We start from the raw sequence: 14,611 nt of genomic DNA on the forward strand, positions 1-14,611 counted from the left end.
GAAATGCAACCAAAAAGAAATTTCATTGTTAACTAAGGTAAGGATTATAAGAATTAGATCTCTAACAGCCTTTTATCCTTATCCCAAATTGTCTTTTAACTGAATTGTGTGTGTGGGTGTGTGGGTGTGTGTGGATGTGTGTGTGTGTGTGGGTGGGTGGGTGGGTGTGTGTGGGTGGGTGTGTGTGGGGGAGGGGGGGTGGGGGTGTGGGTGCGTGTGTGTGGGTGTGTGGGTATGTGTGTGTGTGGGTGTGGGGGTGTGTGTGTGTGTGGGGGTGTGGGTGTGGGGGTGTGTGTGTGTGGGCGGGGGGGGGTGTGGGTGTGTGTGTGGGTGGGTGTGGGTGTGGGTGTGGGTGTCTGTGTCTGTGTGTCAAGACTCAAAATATAGACATAGAGCATTACACATAGAGCAACCAAAATGAACTCATTGTTAACTATGGTCCCACGCTCTTTATTAACTGAATCTGAAAGTTCAACACTGATGATCATATAAGTAAAAACATTATTTTTGCCTCGAAATTATGCTAGATCTTCTAAGCATGTAGCATAAACCCTGACATCCTGAAACTTATGTTGTATTTATTCTAAGGACTACAGTTCTAGAAACGGAAACTCCTTTCCACAGATGACCCTTCACAAATTTTCTATATTCCAATATAACTTTTCAGAAAGTTTGTTGCCTTGACTCACAGTTAACTAGAACAAACCAAGAAATTCTATGCTTACCATAAAAGTAATGTTACAACCCTCACAAACTATGAAACAACACTCCAAAGTCACATTTTAAATAACACTCCAAAGTTACATTTTAAAACTGAATATCCATGGTACTAGTTACAGCATAGAAAAAAATAAATTGTCAAAGCGATAAACCACATCCTCAATATAGTCAAAGAATTAGTACCTCATCATGAATTACATCAGAAGGAACCTTCTGCTGGGTCTCACTGAACCATTTGAAAAAACTGTAGCATCAATAGGAAAAATATCAAATATAAAGAGGGTTATAAAATTTATCAAGAAGCATCAATTTCATTATGCAAAAATAATAATATTTATATAGAATATATTAGTATCACAAAGCTGAAGAGAAGTAAAATCAGATTATAAGCATTTTTTTTTTGCAATAATAGAGCTCTATAACTGAACCCAAGAATATAAAACAACCTTTCTTCTTGAAGAGAGCGTTTCCTCCCCTCTTTGTCTGGAACAACCCCATTGGTCAAATCCTACATTCATCAGTAATATCAAAGACTTTTCATCAATCATGATACTGAGAAGTAGCCAGCAATGTCAGAGGTCAGAATCCATACCTAATGACAAGTAAATAACAAAAAATGTCAACAAAAATATCAAAGATTCAAGCTTCCAACTAATGGGGAAAAGAGAGTCAATATTAAATCACATACCATGCCATCTTTCCATTTAACCATAGAACCTGATACCGATGTGGTAAGCTCATCAGTAAACCGGAATACTTTTGTCAGCTTAGTATCCTCAAAATAAGGATTTGGGCGGAATGTCTGAAGAAAAATTATTTATTATCCAGCACCATCAATGACAAAACATAATTCCAATTTAAGATCTCATTAAATAATGAGGGCTTGAAACAAGCAACCTTTAATAACAGATGTCTAATGTAAAGCAAAATTTTGCGATCCTTCAGAAAGTATGCTATATCCAAAACTAGAATCATTATTTTTTTGCATCTTTTACAACTTCTAAATCCAGAAGGTCAAAATCACTTACAAAAGAAATGCTGTATCCAGACTTCACATCTTTAAAATCTTCAACATCAATTGATTGTAAATACTTAAAAACCTACAGAAATCAGTTAAGCGAATATAAGAGAATCAATAACGCACAAAGTAACAAAAAGTATTCTAGATAATAAGACAGACAAAACTAGTTGACACTCCTCTGTAAGCACATAGATATGCTGCCCAACCAAAAGTCCAAATATTATCAAATTTGATACAAAATAATCTTACATGTTTTACAAAAAGGATAGCCTCTGTCCTAAACTCAGACTGGAGTACTACATTTACATGCTTACCATTTCAAACTAATGTTGAACTGGGAAAAGATCATCTACATTGCATAACTATTGTCTCAGTTCAGGTAAAATCTCTAATTATGTTTCTCTAACTTCTAGTTGTGTACTAATATGATATTCTCAGCTTTGTTCCCAGCTTTTCACATCACAATTGGGAAAATATTACACACAGAACCTATAATCCGCCATCTTAAAACAGACATAGTTGTCAAAAAACTCACACAGAGAGGATAACAAATTAGCCACTCCTTATAGCAGTCAAGCCAAATGATTAGCAAACATTGTTCAATCCTTATTGTGGTCAAGAAATCCATGCATTCTATATTTATCATTCCCAGGGTTTTTTAAGGTATACCCGCACCAGAGACGTCCTGGGACGGCTTTGGTACATTTCCAAGCCATTCTCGATTCAGAAAACAGTTGCTGTGTTTATGGTATTTAGGATAATAATTAATTTATCCCACAAATACCCATTTTAAAGCATAAGACTATCCTAAACAAAGAATAAATAAAAACTAACTCAAGAAACTTAAAAAAAGGCCCTCAACCATCTATCCAAAATTAGAACCTCCAAACAAATGATTGCCTTCAAAAGCAATTTAGCTGGATGAATCAAGTCCTCTGTGATTCCTCAAAAAAGCAAACTACTAAAAATAGATCTTTTGCTCTAGAACAACTGGATCTTGAAACCCTAACCACCAAAAATAAAAACTCTTCTACAGCTTATAACCTAGGTTGCCGGTTTGGGTTCCGGTTCCGGTTCTGGTTCGAACAACCCAGTACGCCGGTACGGCAAAATTTTGAAAAGGGGTTTGGGTTCATTTGGGTTCGTTAGTACAAAAACATGTAAATTTTATATATATATATATATATATATATATATATATATATATATATATATATATATATATATATATATATATATATATATATATATATATATATATATATATATATATATATATATTTTGATATTTGTGAAGCCTATAAGCATGAATTAAAATATGCATGTCACATAGCATCATATAAACAACAAAACAAACATAAACTTGTAATCATAGCATCATGATCATACCATAATTGATAATAGCATCATATACATCAAGTTTAATATCAAGATGACAAAATATTCAAGTATCATTGTTTCAACTTTCAACAATATAAACTTAAAGTTTAATCATCAAATGGATCATCTAATTCTTCATCCTCCTCCTCCTCCTCCTCCTCCTCCTCCTCCTCATTGACATTGGCATTACATGAGCCAATGCCACTTGCACTTGCACTATAAGTTGGCTCAATTTCCGAGTCATCAAGTGTCAATGCAAGAAGCTGAGAAGCAGGAGCATCCAAATCAGTATGCTCTGGCTCTATATCCCACATCTTTGTTTCCCCTTGTGTGTAGTCATGTTGTTTGTGTGAAAGAAGAGGTAGGTTGGAATGCACATATACTAAATTCTCCGCTCTTTTTGATAGCAGCCTATTGCGCTTTACTGAGTGGATGAAAGAGTATGTGCTCCAATTTCTTTCTGAAGCAGATGAACTAGCAACCTATGAAGACAAAGTAAACAATTAAAGTTATACATTAATAAAAATAAAATTACTAGCAACCTATGAAGACAAAGTAAACTATAAATAAACTAAAACTTGTAAATTTAAAATTTTAATTAATTAAACTTACTTGTGATAAAACTTTTATAGCGAGGGGTTGTAGGTGTTGGAAGCATGTGCCATGGAAGTACCACCAACTATGAGCATCTTTCTTGGATCTATGACGAAGTGCATCAACACTTAGACCATTCCCATTTGCAAATTCTATGAACTCATTTGTAACAACATCTTGCAAATCATCATCGGGATATAGTCTAAGAAATGTTGCCTTGTACCCATCAAATACTTCTAGATCTCTCCATGGTGGAATCCTTCCTGGTTTATCAAGAAACTGATTGCTATAGTACTTAGGTGTCAAGGCATAGGCAAGAAGGTGCAAAGGAGTGGTCATCTTATTCCACCTCTCTACAATAATTACTTCCAGTTCTTTGAAGAAATTCTCCTGAGGATCATTCTCTTTTTCATTTATGGTGACCTTTATTTTTTCAAGCATTGAATCAATGCCATCATAAATCTCACCTATGCAAGGCCTATCCATGTCTGTATAGCGAATCATGCTCATGATGGGCTCAATGATACTTAGGAGATATGTAACAAGATCCCACCATTTCTCATTCAATATTCTATCCCTAATTTTTTCTGCCCTCTCAATGCTACTTTGCTTCCATACAGTCCAATTGGTGCTAATCACCATATTGCATAGTGCCACTCTAACTTTCACAAGTCGTCTTAAGACGATTTTGTTTGATGCAAAACGGGTCTCAGCAACCTATAACACAAATTAATGCCAAATGATTAAAAAATAAAGCCAAACTTTAAAGAAGAATACACAATATAGCTTACACTGATATTATTAACATTGAAAATTCAAAAAAATCAGAAAATATAAAATTAAATTACTATTTCACTTACCTTCAATAGCTCCAAATTCGAATAGGTTCTAAAAATCCCTTGAGACATGTGGTGGTTTGTGATGAACATCTGGATGTCCTCAGCCTCTGCATACACATCTCTGATCCATTTTATTTTTTGCCCAATCCTTTGTAGCATAAGATTGAGTGAATGTACCGCACAAGGTGTCCAAAAGATGTGATCATAGCATTGCTCAACCAACAAACCAGCAGCTCTACAATTTTTTGCATTGTCCGTTATGACTTGGACAACATTGCGGGGTCCCACAGACTCAATGGCAGAGATGAGAATTTCTGCAAAAAATTGGCCATCTTTTATTTGGCCCTCACAATCCACAACTCTCAAAAACATTGCCCCTTTAGGGGACACCGCTATGACATTGATCAAGGGGCGGTTTTTAGCATCTTTCCACCCATTTGAAACAATTGTTACACCTGTCTCAACCCATGAATCCCTTATGGGTTTCAATGCATCTTCAACCCTCTTCACCTCTTTCTCCAATAATGTTCCACATACCTTCTCATAACCGGGGCCCTTATACCCTCTTGGTGCCTCATTAACACTTTTTATCATTTGCTTCCAATATGGGGAGCGAACAACATTGAATGACAACCCATTTGCATAAATGCACCTTACTATATCTTGATCAGCATTGTCTCTACTCTCATTTTGGAATGCGGTTTCTAAAGGCCCCTTTGTTCTTTTACGTGTCAAGGGTGGTTCACTTTGAGGTTCATTTGTGGCAAAGAAGCGGTGGTCTTCTACTACAATACTGGGATTAGAAGGGCCTTGCATTCCCCTTGTTTTCTTTGATGCGGTTTGGTTCAATCTACGGGCTTCCCTCTCTTCTGCCGTCTCATGCTCCCTAATATATTTCATCATTGTCTCATCTGGTATAGGTTTACCATTTTTTCCAGGGCATTTTTTGATGCCTCTTCCTTTTATTCCACACAAATGGCCTACCACCCGATAATATGAACTATTACGTTCAATATCACCTCCATGGCATTTCCAACTGAATCCCCCACCTCCCGGAAGTTGTTTTATAATGTCCACATTTCTTTGTTTTGCAATTATTTGTTCATTGCCAATGGAGGAAGATGTAGATGCCATTCTAGTTCCTATGGCAAGAAATAAAATAAACATATTCAAAAACAAAAACTAAATAATGAAAAAAAATTCAAGTTTCATGTTTGACAATTTGTGAAACAAAAATAGTTAGAAAAAAATGTTTAAAAACCTACCTCTTGCAGCCAATGGAAGCTTGAAAATGTATGGAAATGATGCTGCAACACTTGTTGAAGCTTCTAAAATCAGAGTCTTCAACTCCTCCTCTTTGATCTTGGAAGCCAAATTTTGTTCAACCTTTCTTCAACCTGCTCTCATAAAAATTTTGTTTGCAACACAAATGAGGTGAAATGAGTCAATAAAATGTTTTAGAAGTGTTTTTTAGGTTATAATTTTCACTTTTTACAAGGTGGAATTGAAAAAAAAAAAATTTGCTTTGTTTTTTGACTTTATGGGCCGCCCAGCCACTCGAGTTCGACTGGGTCCGCCCGGGTTCGACTAGGTTCGACCAGGGTCGAACCCACCTTGGGTTTTTCGAACCCTAGTCGAACCTAGGTCGAACCGGACCCGTACCACGGACCCTATTGAACCCGGACCCGTACCAGGGCGTCCCAGGGGCGAACCCGGTAACCTAGCTTATAACCTTAAAATCTGCAAGAAATGAGCAAAAAGAAACCTCCAACCCTCATGGCACCCTAGAAAAAGTAAACGAACGATGATGAAACATGTTGGGCATAAGTTTTGGCTACACTTCGCACTAAAACTAGAAAAAATGACCTTGTCCTACTTTTGGGACTTCTTGTCACATTTTCACACATCGCCCCAATGCAAATGGAGACCCCCTACTTTTTAGGCCCTTCCAGTCTTTTGGCTTTGTTTTTTGAGTCTTTTTGCAGCAGTCTCGTTAGTCTCTCTCTAAGTTTGCGAGTGTTTGGGGGTCATATTGATTAAGTCTTCTTTTTGTTTGAGCGAGTTTGGTGAAGTCTAGGCCCTGTTTTGTCTTTTTTTAGGGTTTCTGCCTTTTGTCCTAGATTTTAGGGGTTTCTTTTAGGATTTTGGAAAAACTAAACATACGACTAGAATCAGGACCCTTCAAGGAGCCTCCCAGTAAAATTTGAGCCAAAACGGAGCAACTTTCTATTTTTAGAAAGTTCCTATTTTTCAGGGATTTTATAGTCCCAGAATGTCGTCATTTTGCCAAAAATCAAACTTACTATTTTTAGTAAGTTTCTATTTATTGTAAGTCATTCCTGTATCCTATCTAGGGGTCTAACGCTAACGCTTTAAAGGTTTCTATTTTTGGAAAGTTTGTTCTAACAGGACCATTCGGGCAAGGTGACAAAGATCAGACATTTGCAACTATTTATAATTCCGGAAAGTCAGAAAGCAAATAGAGAAAGCCAGAATATGGTTGAGTACTAGAAGCCCGCTCCTAAAATGGAAAGCTCGAGAAATTTGTCTCTGTCTGGAAAAATAATCCCAAATTCTTATATGGTGGCCTGATCCATAAGAGGCTCAAAATCCATCCAAGTCCGGAAGAAGCGTGAAAAGATGAATTCCTTCCTCCTTGCAAAAATCCGCCCAAGACATTTGCATGGCACCAAAGTAAGGTCATCGTGGAAAATGGAAAATATTGTGAATTCCATGACAAGGTCAAAAATCTGACCAAGAAGGTCATAGGGCGCCAAAATGAGGTGACCTTGGAATTCATAGAAATGCATTGAATCCTTGGCAAGCAGAAAATTCCGCCCTACTCCTCAGGAGGGCGCCAAAGTGGAAGAGTCATGGAAGGAAGGAAAAGTTGTGAATTCCTTTTCCTGGGTGAAATAGTGCCCAAGAGAGGGAAAGAGCGCCAAATTCACATGGTCTTGGAATTCATAGTGAATCAAGGAATTCCCTACCTAGGTCAAAATTGCACCTAAGCACTGTGGAGGGCGCCAAAATGGTATGCTCATGGACAATGGACAAAATGATGAATTCCTTCCTCAAGTGAAAATTTTGCCCTAAGACATGGAAGGGCGCCGAAGTGGAGTGCTCCTAGAAAAGTTTAAAAATGCAAGAATCCATGCCCAGGTGGAATTTGCACCCTATTCTTCAGGAGGGCGCCAAGACATGATGACCAAGGAAGATTGCAAAATGAAGAAGTTCCTTGCCTTGTGAAGAATTGCACCCTAGACCAAGGACGAGCATTAAATAGAGGTAAGGATGGAAAATAGGGAGAAAGGATGATTTCCTTACCTTGAAGGAAATTCTGCCCAAGAAATCAACAAGGGCACCAAATAAAGGAAGACAGGAAATAGTGAATTCTTTCCCTGCATAGCGCCCAAAGTGAAGCGAAGACACCAAAGCACAACGCATGGAAAATCTTAAAAAGCCAAATTCTATGACAGGAAAGAATCAACACCCTAGAAAGGTATTGAAATGGCTAAGGCAAGGATGAAATGATAAATTCCACCATGCAAAGTGAACTCCGCACCCAAGCTGGAAAATTGAGGAAATTGTCTAAGGCATGAAAATCCAAGGGTCAAGGAGGAATGGAAAAGCAAAAATCCCCTCAGGAAAAATTTTGAAATTTCCATTTTTGGACACCAAATCTTATCAGAATTCGAAAATTCTTGCAGATTTGGAATCATGAGAGAATTCTCTCTCTCCTAGACCCGGGCCCTATTTTTGGAAAGTTCCTAAAATATAGGAGATGGTGGAAAATCATTAAAAATCTCCTCCAAAGCAAGGAAAGTCTGAGAAACTTCAAGAAAATTCTTCATGGATCAAATTCTTCTCTCCAAGGTTTCCTCGCCAAGTGACAGTCGAATCAATGCATGAAGAATTAATGGAGCATCTTTTGCATGTAGTCGTCACATTTGAGGCATTATGGCAGATTCCTTTTGCATGCAGCCGTTGCATGTGGAGGTGATGGTACATTTATGACATGATGGGGCAATTTTTGCATAGAGGAATATTCAATGCATTTTGGGCAAATTTAGTGAGGAGTGGCGCATTTAATGTATTCTAGTTACCAATTGTAATGGGTTGGAATTAATTGTATATGGGCATAATGGGTATTAAATGTTGATTCCCACCTTGTTGCATCTTGAGTGGAGAATCTTTTAGGGAAAACCCTAATTAGGGTTTGCATGTAATCATGGCCTGAGGCCTATATAAAGGGGTGACCCCCCCTCATTTGTAACAGGAGGGAGATTTGTATGGAAATGTTGCAATAAGATTTTGAAATAATAACAGTGAAACATTGTTCTCTGATGGTGTCCACTTAAGTTATTTTTTCAAAACTTGCATGGTTTCACCTTCCTCACTTAGAGTAGAAGAAGTATAGTGTTTTGACTTCAATGGAGAATGTAATGGTGTTTGATGAATTTCCATGGTTCATACTTTTTGCATCTTGTTGATTGTAAGTTGCAGTGTAAAGTTAGCCTCAACCCACTAAATTTGTGCTAAGTTCGATTATGGATGGTAGTTTGGATTGCGTCGTTTTTGGGTATTCAAATGTACTTTCTTGATTTGAAAATCCTCTAGCATCCCCAGAAGATTGCACCGATTCTTGCAGAGTTGTAGTTGATCTTGGCGAAGCAGAGCTTGGTTTATTTGGAATTTGTCCACCAGAGCACTATTCATTGTTATCACTGCCCTTAGGAGTAGATTTAGATCCTTCTAAACCCTTTCCCTTTTACTTCAGTTCATTTTAGTTCGTTCGAAGCAGAAGCATCACATATTTGCTATATCCGATGATGGAGTTCCAGCCACAGCAAAGAAGTGAAAGAACGATGCAAACATAAGGCCCCTTGGATTACCAACAATCACATCAGCCAACTGAGTCACGTCTGAAGCATAAAGGAACCTTGGAGTTAGCCGTTTGAACTTTCCGCAATCTACAATCACATCAATCAACTGAGTCACGTCTGAAGCATAAAGGAACCTTGGAGTTAGCCGTTTGAACTTTCCGCAATCTTAGCACATGGTTAAGCTTTGATCAAGAGAGAGTGAAGTGACCGTTAGGCAACTTTATTTTGTGTTTGACGTCGTCATAAAAAACACATCAACAGGACTCTCTGCCACTTAAAAAGAAAAAGCAAAGTGGCAACGATGAGCACTCTTTTACCATTTTAAAACTTGGCTAATACACCTTAGGCACCCTTCTTGACCCTCTCAATGACTTAACTTGGCAATAATCTCACAAGAGCACTTTTGCCACTTAAAAACTAGCAAAGAGCAACTAGGAGAACTCTCTTTTACCATTTTAATATTTGGCAAATACACCTTAGGCACCCTTCTTGACCCTCTTGTTAAAGATGATAGCTTCGGTCAGATAAATTTGATCATGATTAAAACTTACATCATTAGAATACTTCATATATGTATACCAATATACATAGTAATAATCATTGAGTTTATTATTACTATGTATATTGATATACATACATATTCTTTTCATGAATAAACCAAATCTGATTAAATGATCTAATGGATGATAATATATCGATTGTCATCTCCCCAGTATAAAATCAGCGATCATCTATGATTTACTTCCTATCGATAAAATGTATCGCCTATCCTCTTCACCATAAATCGATAATGTGTATTGATTTATCTAAATTGATTATGCATATCGATTAACTGATTTTCAGTTTAACATACCAATGGTAAATCGGTTGTGTTAAATGAATAGTTAACCACCGATTATGAATCGAATTTGCCATTGCAAACGGATTGTAAACGGTTTTGCTTATGCCACCGATTATGAATCGGTATTAGTTTATAATAACAAATGGTTTGCTAATGTCACCGATTATGAATCGGTATTGGTAATATTAAATGGACAAACATATCGGTGGAGAGACATGCCTCCACACATGTGGAGACATATCTATCCATTGATGTGCCTCCCCATTTAATATATATGATTCACAAGCAGATCGATGGAGAATGTACCGAAATCAATATACTCTGTGAGCATACCATCTCCCTTCATACTTGCTGCAACCTGCAAAATTCATAGGTTAGTGAGATCATCAATTGTGAGATAATACAATTAAAAGATACCTCTGTTTTATCTACTAAGAAATATAATCTATATTAACACCTCTCAATGACTTAACTTGGCAACAATCACTCAAGAGCACTTCAAGAGTGTCTCTACCACTTGAACTAGCAATTAGGAGCTAGGAGGGTTCTTTAATCTTTTGTTATCTCCACCACTCAAAAACTAGCTCTAATTATTGAGCAATCCTAGACACTCTTTGCAACTTAAAAAATGGGTATACTACTAAGGAGCATATCTAGATCCTTCCTATCACTGGCAAATTCATCACATGTGCCCTTTTGGAGCATCTCAACCACTTGTCCATGCCTTCACCCAAATCTTCAGTATCTCTCACATGTAAGCTTAAATTTATGTCTCCTCTAATGCATTGGAAAACTTTGTTTGTTAGCTATGAAATGATCCTGATTGACATATACAAGCAAACCATCTAAGAAAATAGGAGACAAGAATTCAATAATGACTCTTGAGAGGATGAAAGGCTTACAGCAAACTAACAAGCAACAATTATAAGTTTTTGTATGGATAAAATAATTGGCTGTCTAGGGACCACATAACATACATCAGGCATAGGAGAGCCTCAAAATCTCTAGTTCAAAGTATTTTGGTGTCTATCCATTAAGTAAAAGAGTCAAGCCTATTTCTAACACCTAAATAGACACCTGACATAACCTAAACATAAACATTCATTCAATTCTAATCATGTCATCTTCTAATTCAAATGCATGTTCATAGGATTCTTCTACCTCATCCATTAAACTAGAGTTGATCAACAATGTGATCTGTAGTGGGAGTGCATTGATTAAACAAATCAAGAGGATCTGGTAAAAAGGTTTCAAAGTAGTGTTCTCCCATTGGCTCATTATTATCCTTGTTTGCATGTGACAGAGTAAAATTGGATATCCTTGTCCTGTTTGAAACATGATACAAACTTTTTGCACATAGCATTCCACCTAGTGATTGAACCTACAGCAAAATGCTCCAAGCATTCCCCTATACCTACCTCCAACCAATGTCTAAACAAAAAACCAAACCACAATATATTGCCACACCCAAAATCTACATGCTATGGTGAGGGCTGAAATATGCTCATCTGGATATTGACTACCATCACCATGGAACCTTACAAAACCTATCCTTGAACCATATGGAAAATCATGGTATTTTGCAAAATCCAAATGTGCAATATTGGCTTCCCACGGTAAAGGAAGTGATGCTGAAGTCATTCAATGTTTGTAATGGTCCCACATTCAACATAGAAAAGAACTTGACACTCTATAGTAGCTAAAGAAGAAACTTCACTTGGAGATGTTGGATAGAGTGCTTGAAAGACGAGATCAAGAAGACCAACTTTCTTTCATGATCTGATGTAGATCTTATTTGCTAGAATGGAAGAAACATTAAGATTTAACTTTCCCACTACAAGATCAACTTCTTGTACCTTGGGCCCCATGGTGGGCACCAAATATTGTTAGCATTATAATATCATTTTCAAGATAGGTCAAAGTCAAACAATATGGGAAGTAAAACCTTTCTTCAAATTATAAGGCGAAGCTGCCTAAAATGTAAAGTAACCCTAGATGCTAACCTATAGACAAAAAATATGATAGTAAGATTGTAGAATGTTTTCTAAGGGGTTTTGCAATAATGAAATAACATGCATGTCCTTTTGCCTCAAGTATAAGCACAAGACGAGTAAGAGATCTTGTTTCACAATCAAGATTTATAGATTTTAAGAACAAATGAAACTAACTCTAAACATAGTGAAAGCAAAACAAACACCAAACCCACCCACCCACCACCCCCCCCCCAATTGGGGATTGAGGATTAACTTGTCTCTTAAGGAATATCCGATCAGATAGAATTATGAATAGCCTAGTGTCTACGCACTATGTCCTGGTGCTAATCCAAAATAAACTAATTGTTTATAAGGCATCTGCCTTCCACATCTAATGTGTCTCCCCTTCCTTCTATTGCCCCCTACATTTTCTTTCCTAATTTGATGGCATCAAAGCTAGAATCTTGGCATTCATGAATTGATTTCCTACCCCACCAAATAGAATTATGAATGGCCTAGTGTCTAAGCACTATGTCTTGTTGCTAATCCAATCTAAACTAATTGTTTACAAGGCATTTGCCTTCCACATCTAATGTGTCTCCCCTTCCTTCTATTGCCCCCCTGCATTTTCTTTCCTAATTTGATGGCATCAAAGCTAGAATCTTTGCATTCATGAATTGGTTTCCTACCCCACCCTCCTATAGTCCCCTCCAACCCGAGAATTATAGCTATAATACCAAGTAACCTACCCCTACTATAGATAGGCCTAGAGAGTGGATAGGGTGTTACTATTGAGGCAATAGTACCTAGTGTATCTGTAAAGGGGGGAACCCCCTACGAAGGCGAAACAAGGGGACTCTCTTGGGCTAGATGGAAGAAATTATTGGTATACCAAGATGGGACTATGGTAAATCCCCGAAGTATACCTAAGTTCTAGGGTTGCACATTCCCACATGCTAATGCAAAGACCGACAAGCCAATGCACACAAAATTTGAAAAGGAATATTTTTTTAAGCACAAGGTGCCACATGATTCTAAGAACTAAATAGATGAGTCATGTACAAGGCTACATCCAGACGAACAAATAACTTCAAATACAAATCTTAACACTTTTTAAGCAGAAGGTGCTTGTTGTGCGTTGCACACGCTCCCTGTCGCTGACAGGGTCCCCTTTCCTTTTTTGGGCCTTTCCGTCTTCGCCCTGTTGAGTTCCGCGTAGAGTGTCACGTCCTTTTGAGCGAGCACGTAATCAATCCATGAGATGATGATGTTATGAACGGAGGAGCATATGAATCCATGAGGTCCGTTGAGCCTTCAGGCGTGAAAAATCCAAGAGATCATTTAAGCTTGTAAAATCGCCTAAGATAGGCCTGGAATGATAGAAACTGGCGAAGTCCACCAAGTAAAAGGATAAAGTGTCTGAAGGTTGCATGAGGACCCGAAGATGCCGATTTTTTCGTAAGAGGATGCAAAAGTATAAATTTTCAAAACCTCCTCTGAATCCTGAAATTCGCACCAAGGAAGAATTACATGATGTTTTGAAAGCTTGCAAGATGGATGAAAATGGTGATTTTCGCCAGTTGGAGGGTAAAAGGGCAAAAACCTTGCAAGTGCCTACAAAGTGCCAAAATTGGCAAAATACATGAAAGTGTCAAAATTCGCACTTTTTAGTGAAAACGCAAAAAAGTTAAAAATTGGCAAAACCACTCAAAGAGCCGAAGTTTTCAAAATGGGTCAAAACCCCGAAAAGGCATTATAAGTTAAAATTGCAAAGTTGACAAAAGCCACTAAAGTGCCGAAGTTTTCAAAATAGGTCAAAACCCCGAAAATCGCACTTTAAGTGAAAACATTAAAGTTAAAAAGTTGACAAAAGCCACCAAATCGCCAAAATTGGCAAAATGGCCCCAATCACCAAAGTTTGAAAACCCACTAAAATGCCAAAGTTCGCGATTTAGGAAAAAAAAAGTGCGTGAAAGTAAAACTTGCAAACGCAATCAGATCGCCGAAGTTCGCATTTAGAGGGAGAAATGCGAAAAGTTTAAGTGCGAGTTTTCAAAACACTTCAAATCGCCGAAAGGCGCGATTTGAAGGAGAAGTGAGAAAAGTGAAAAGTTTATAAAACTTGCAAAACCCATCCAAATGCCGAAGTTCGCATTGAGAGGGAGAAATGCGAAAAGTTGAAGTGCGAGTTTTCAAAACACTTAAAATCGCCGAAAAGCGCAATTTGGAGGAGAAGTGCGAAAAGTGAAAAGTTTATAAAACTTGCAAAACCCATCCAAATGTTGAAAATCGCGATTTAGAGCATAAAAGTGCGAAAGTAAAAGTTTGCAAAGTGCGCGATAATCCCGAAAATCGCA

At 37.6% G+C, this 14,611-nt stretch overlaps 1 protein-coding gene across 6 annotated transcripts in view; it reads right to left on the bottom strand.

The window, feature by feature from the left end:
* Positions 1–14,611, bottom strand: part of LOC131051723 (NAP1-related protein 2) — a 99,515-nt gene that overhangs the window by 43,332 nt on the left and 41,572 nt on the right. For all 6 annotated transcript variants that reach the window (XM_059221355.1, XM_057986348.2, XM_057986347.2 and 3 more), the window contains 4 exons: positions 1,749–1,820; positions 1,409–1,522; positions 1,167–1,228; positions 904–964 (listed from right to left, as the gene is read on the bottom strand). In XM_059221355.1, coding sequence (XP_059077338.1) covers positions 904–964; positions 1,167–1,228; positions 1,409–1,522; positions 1,749–1,820 — 309 coding nt within the window. The remainder of the gene's footprint in view (positions 1–903; positions 965–1,166; positions 1,229–1,408; positions 1,523–1,748; positions 1,821–14,611) is intronic.

The sequence above is a fragment of the Cryptomeria japonica genome, chromosome 5 (assembly GCF_030272615.1).
Source record: "Cryptomeria japonica chromosome 5, Sugi_1.0, whole genome shotgun sequence".
NCBI lineage: Eukaryota > Viridiplantae > Streptophyta > Pinopsida > Cupressales > Cupressaceae > Cryptomeria > Cryptomeria japonica.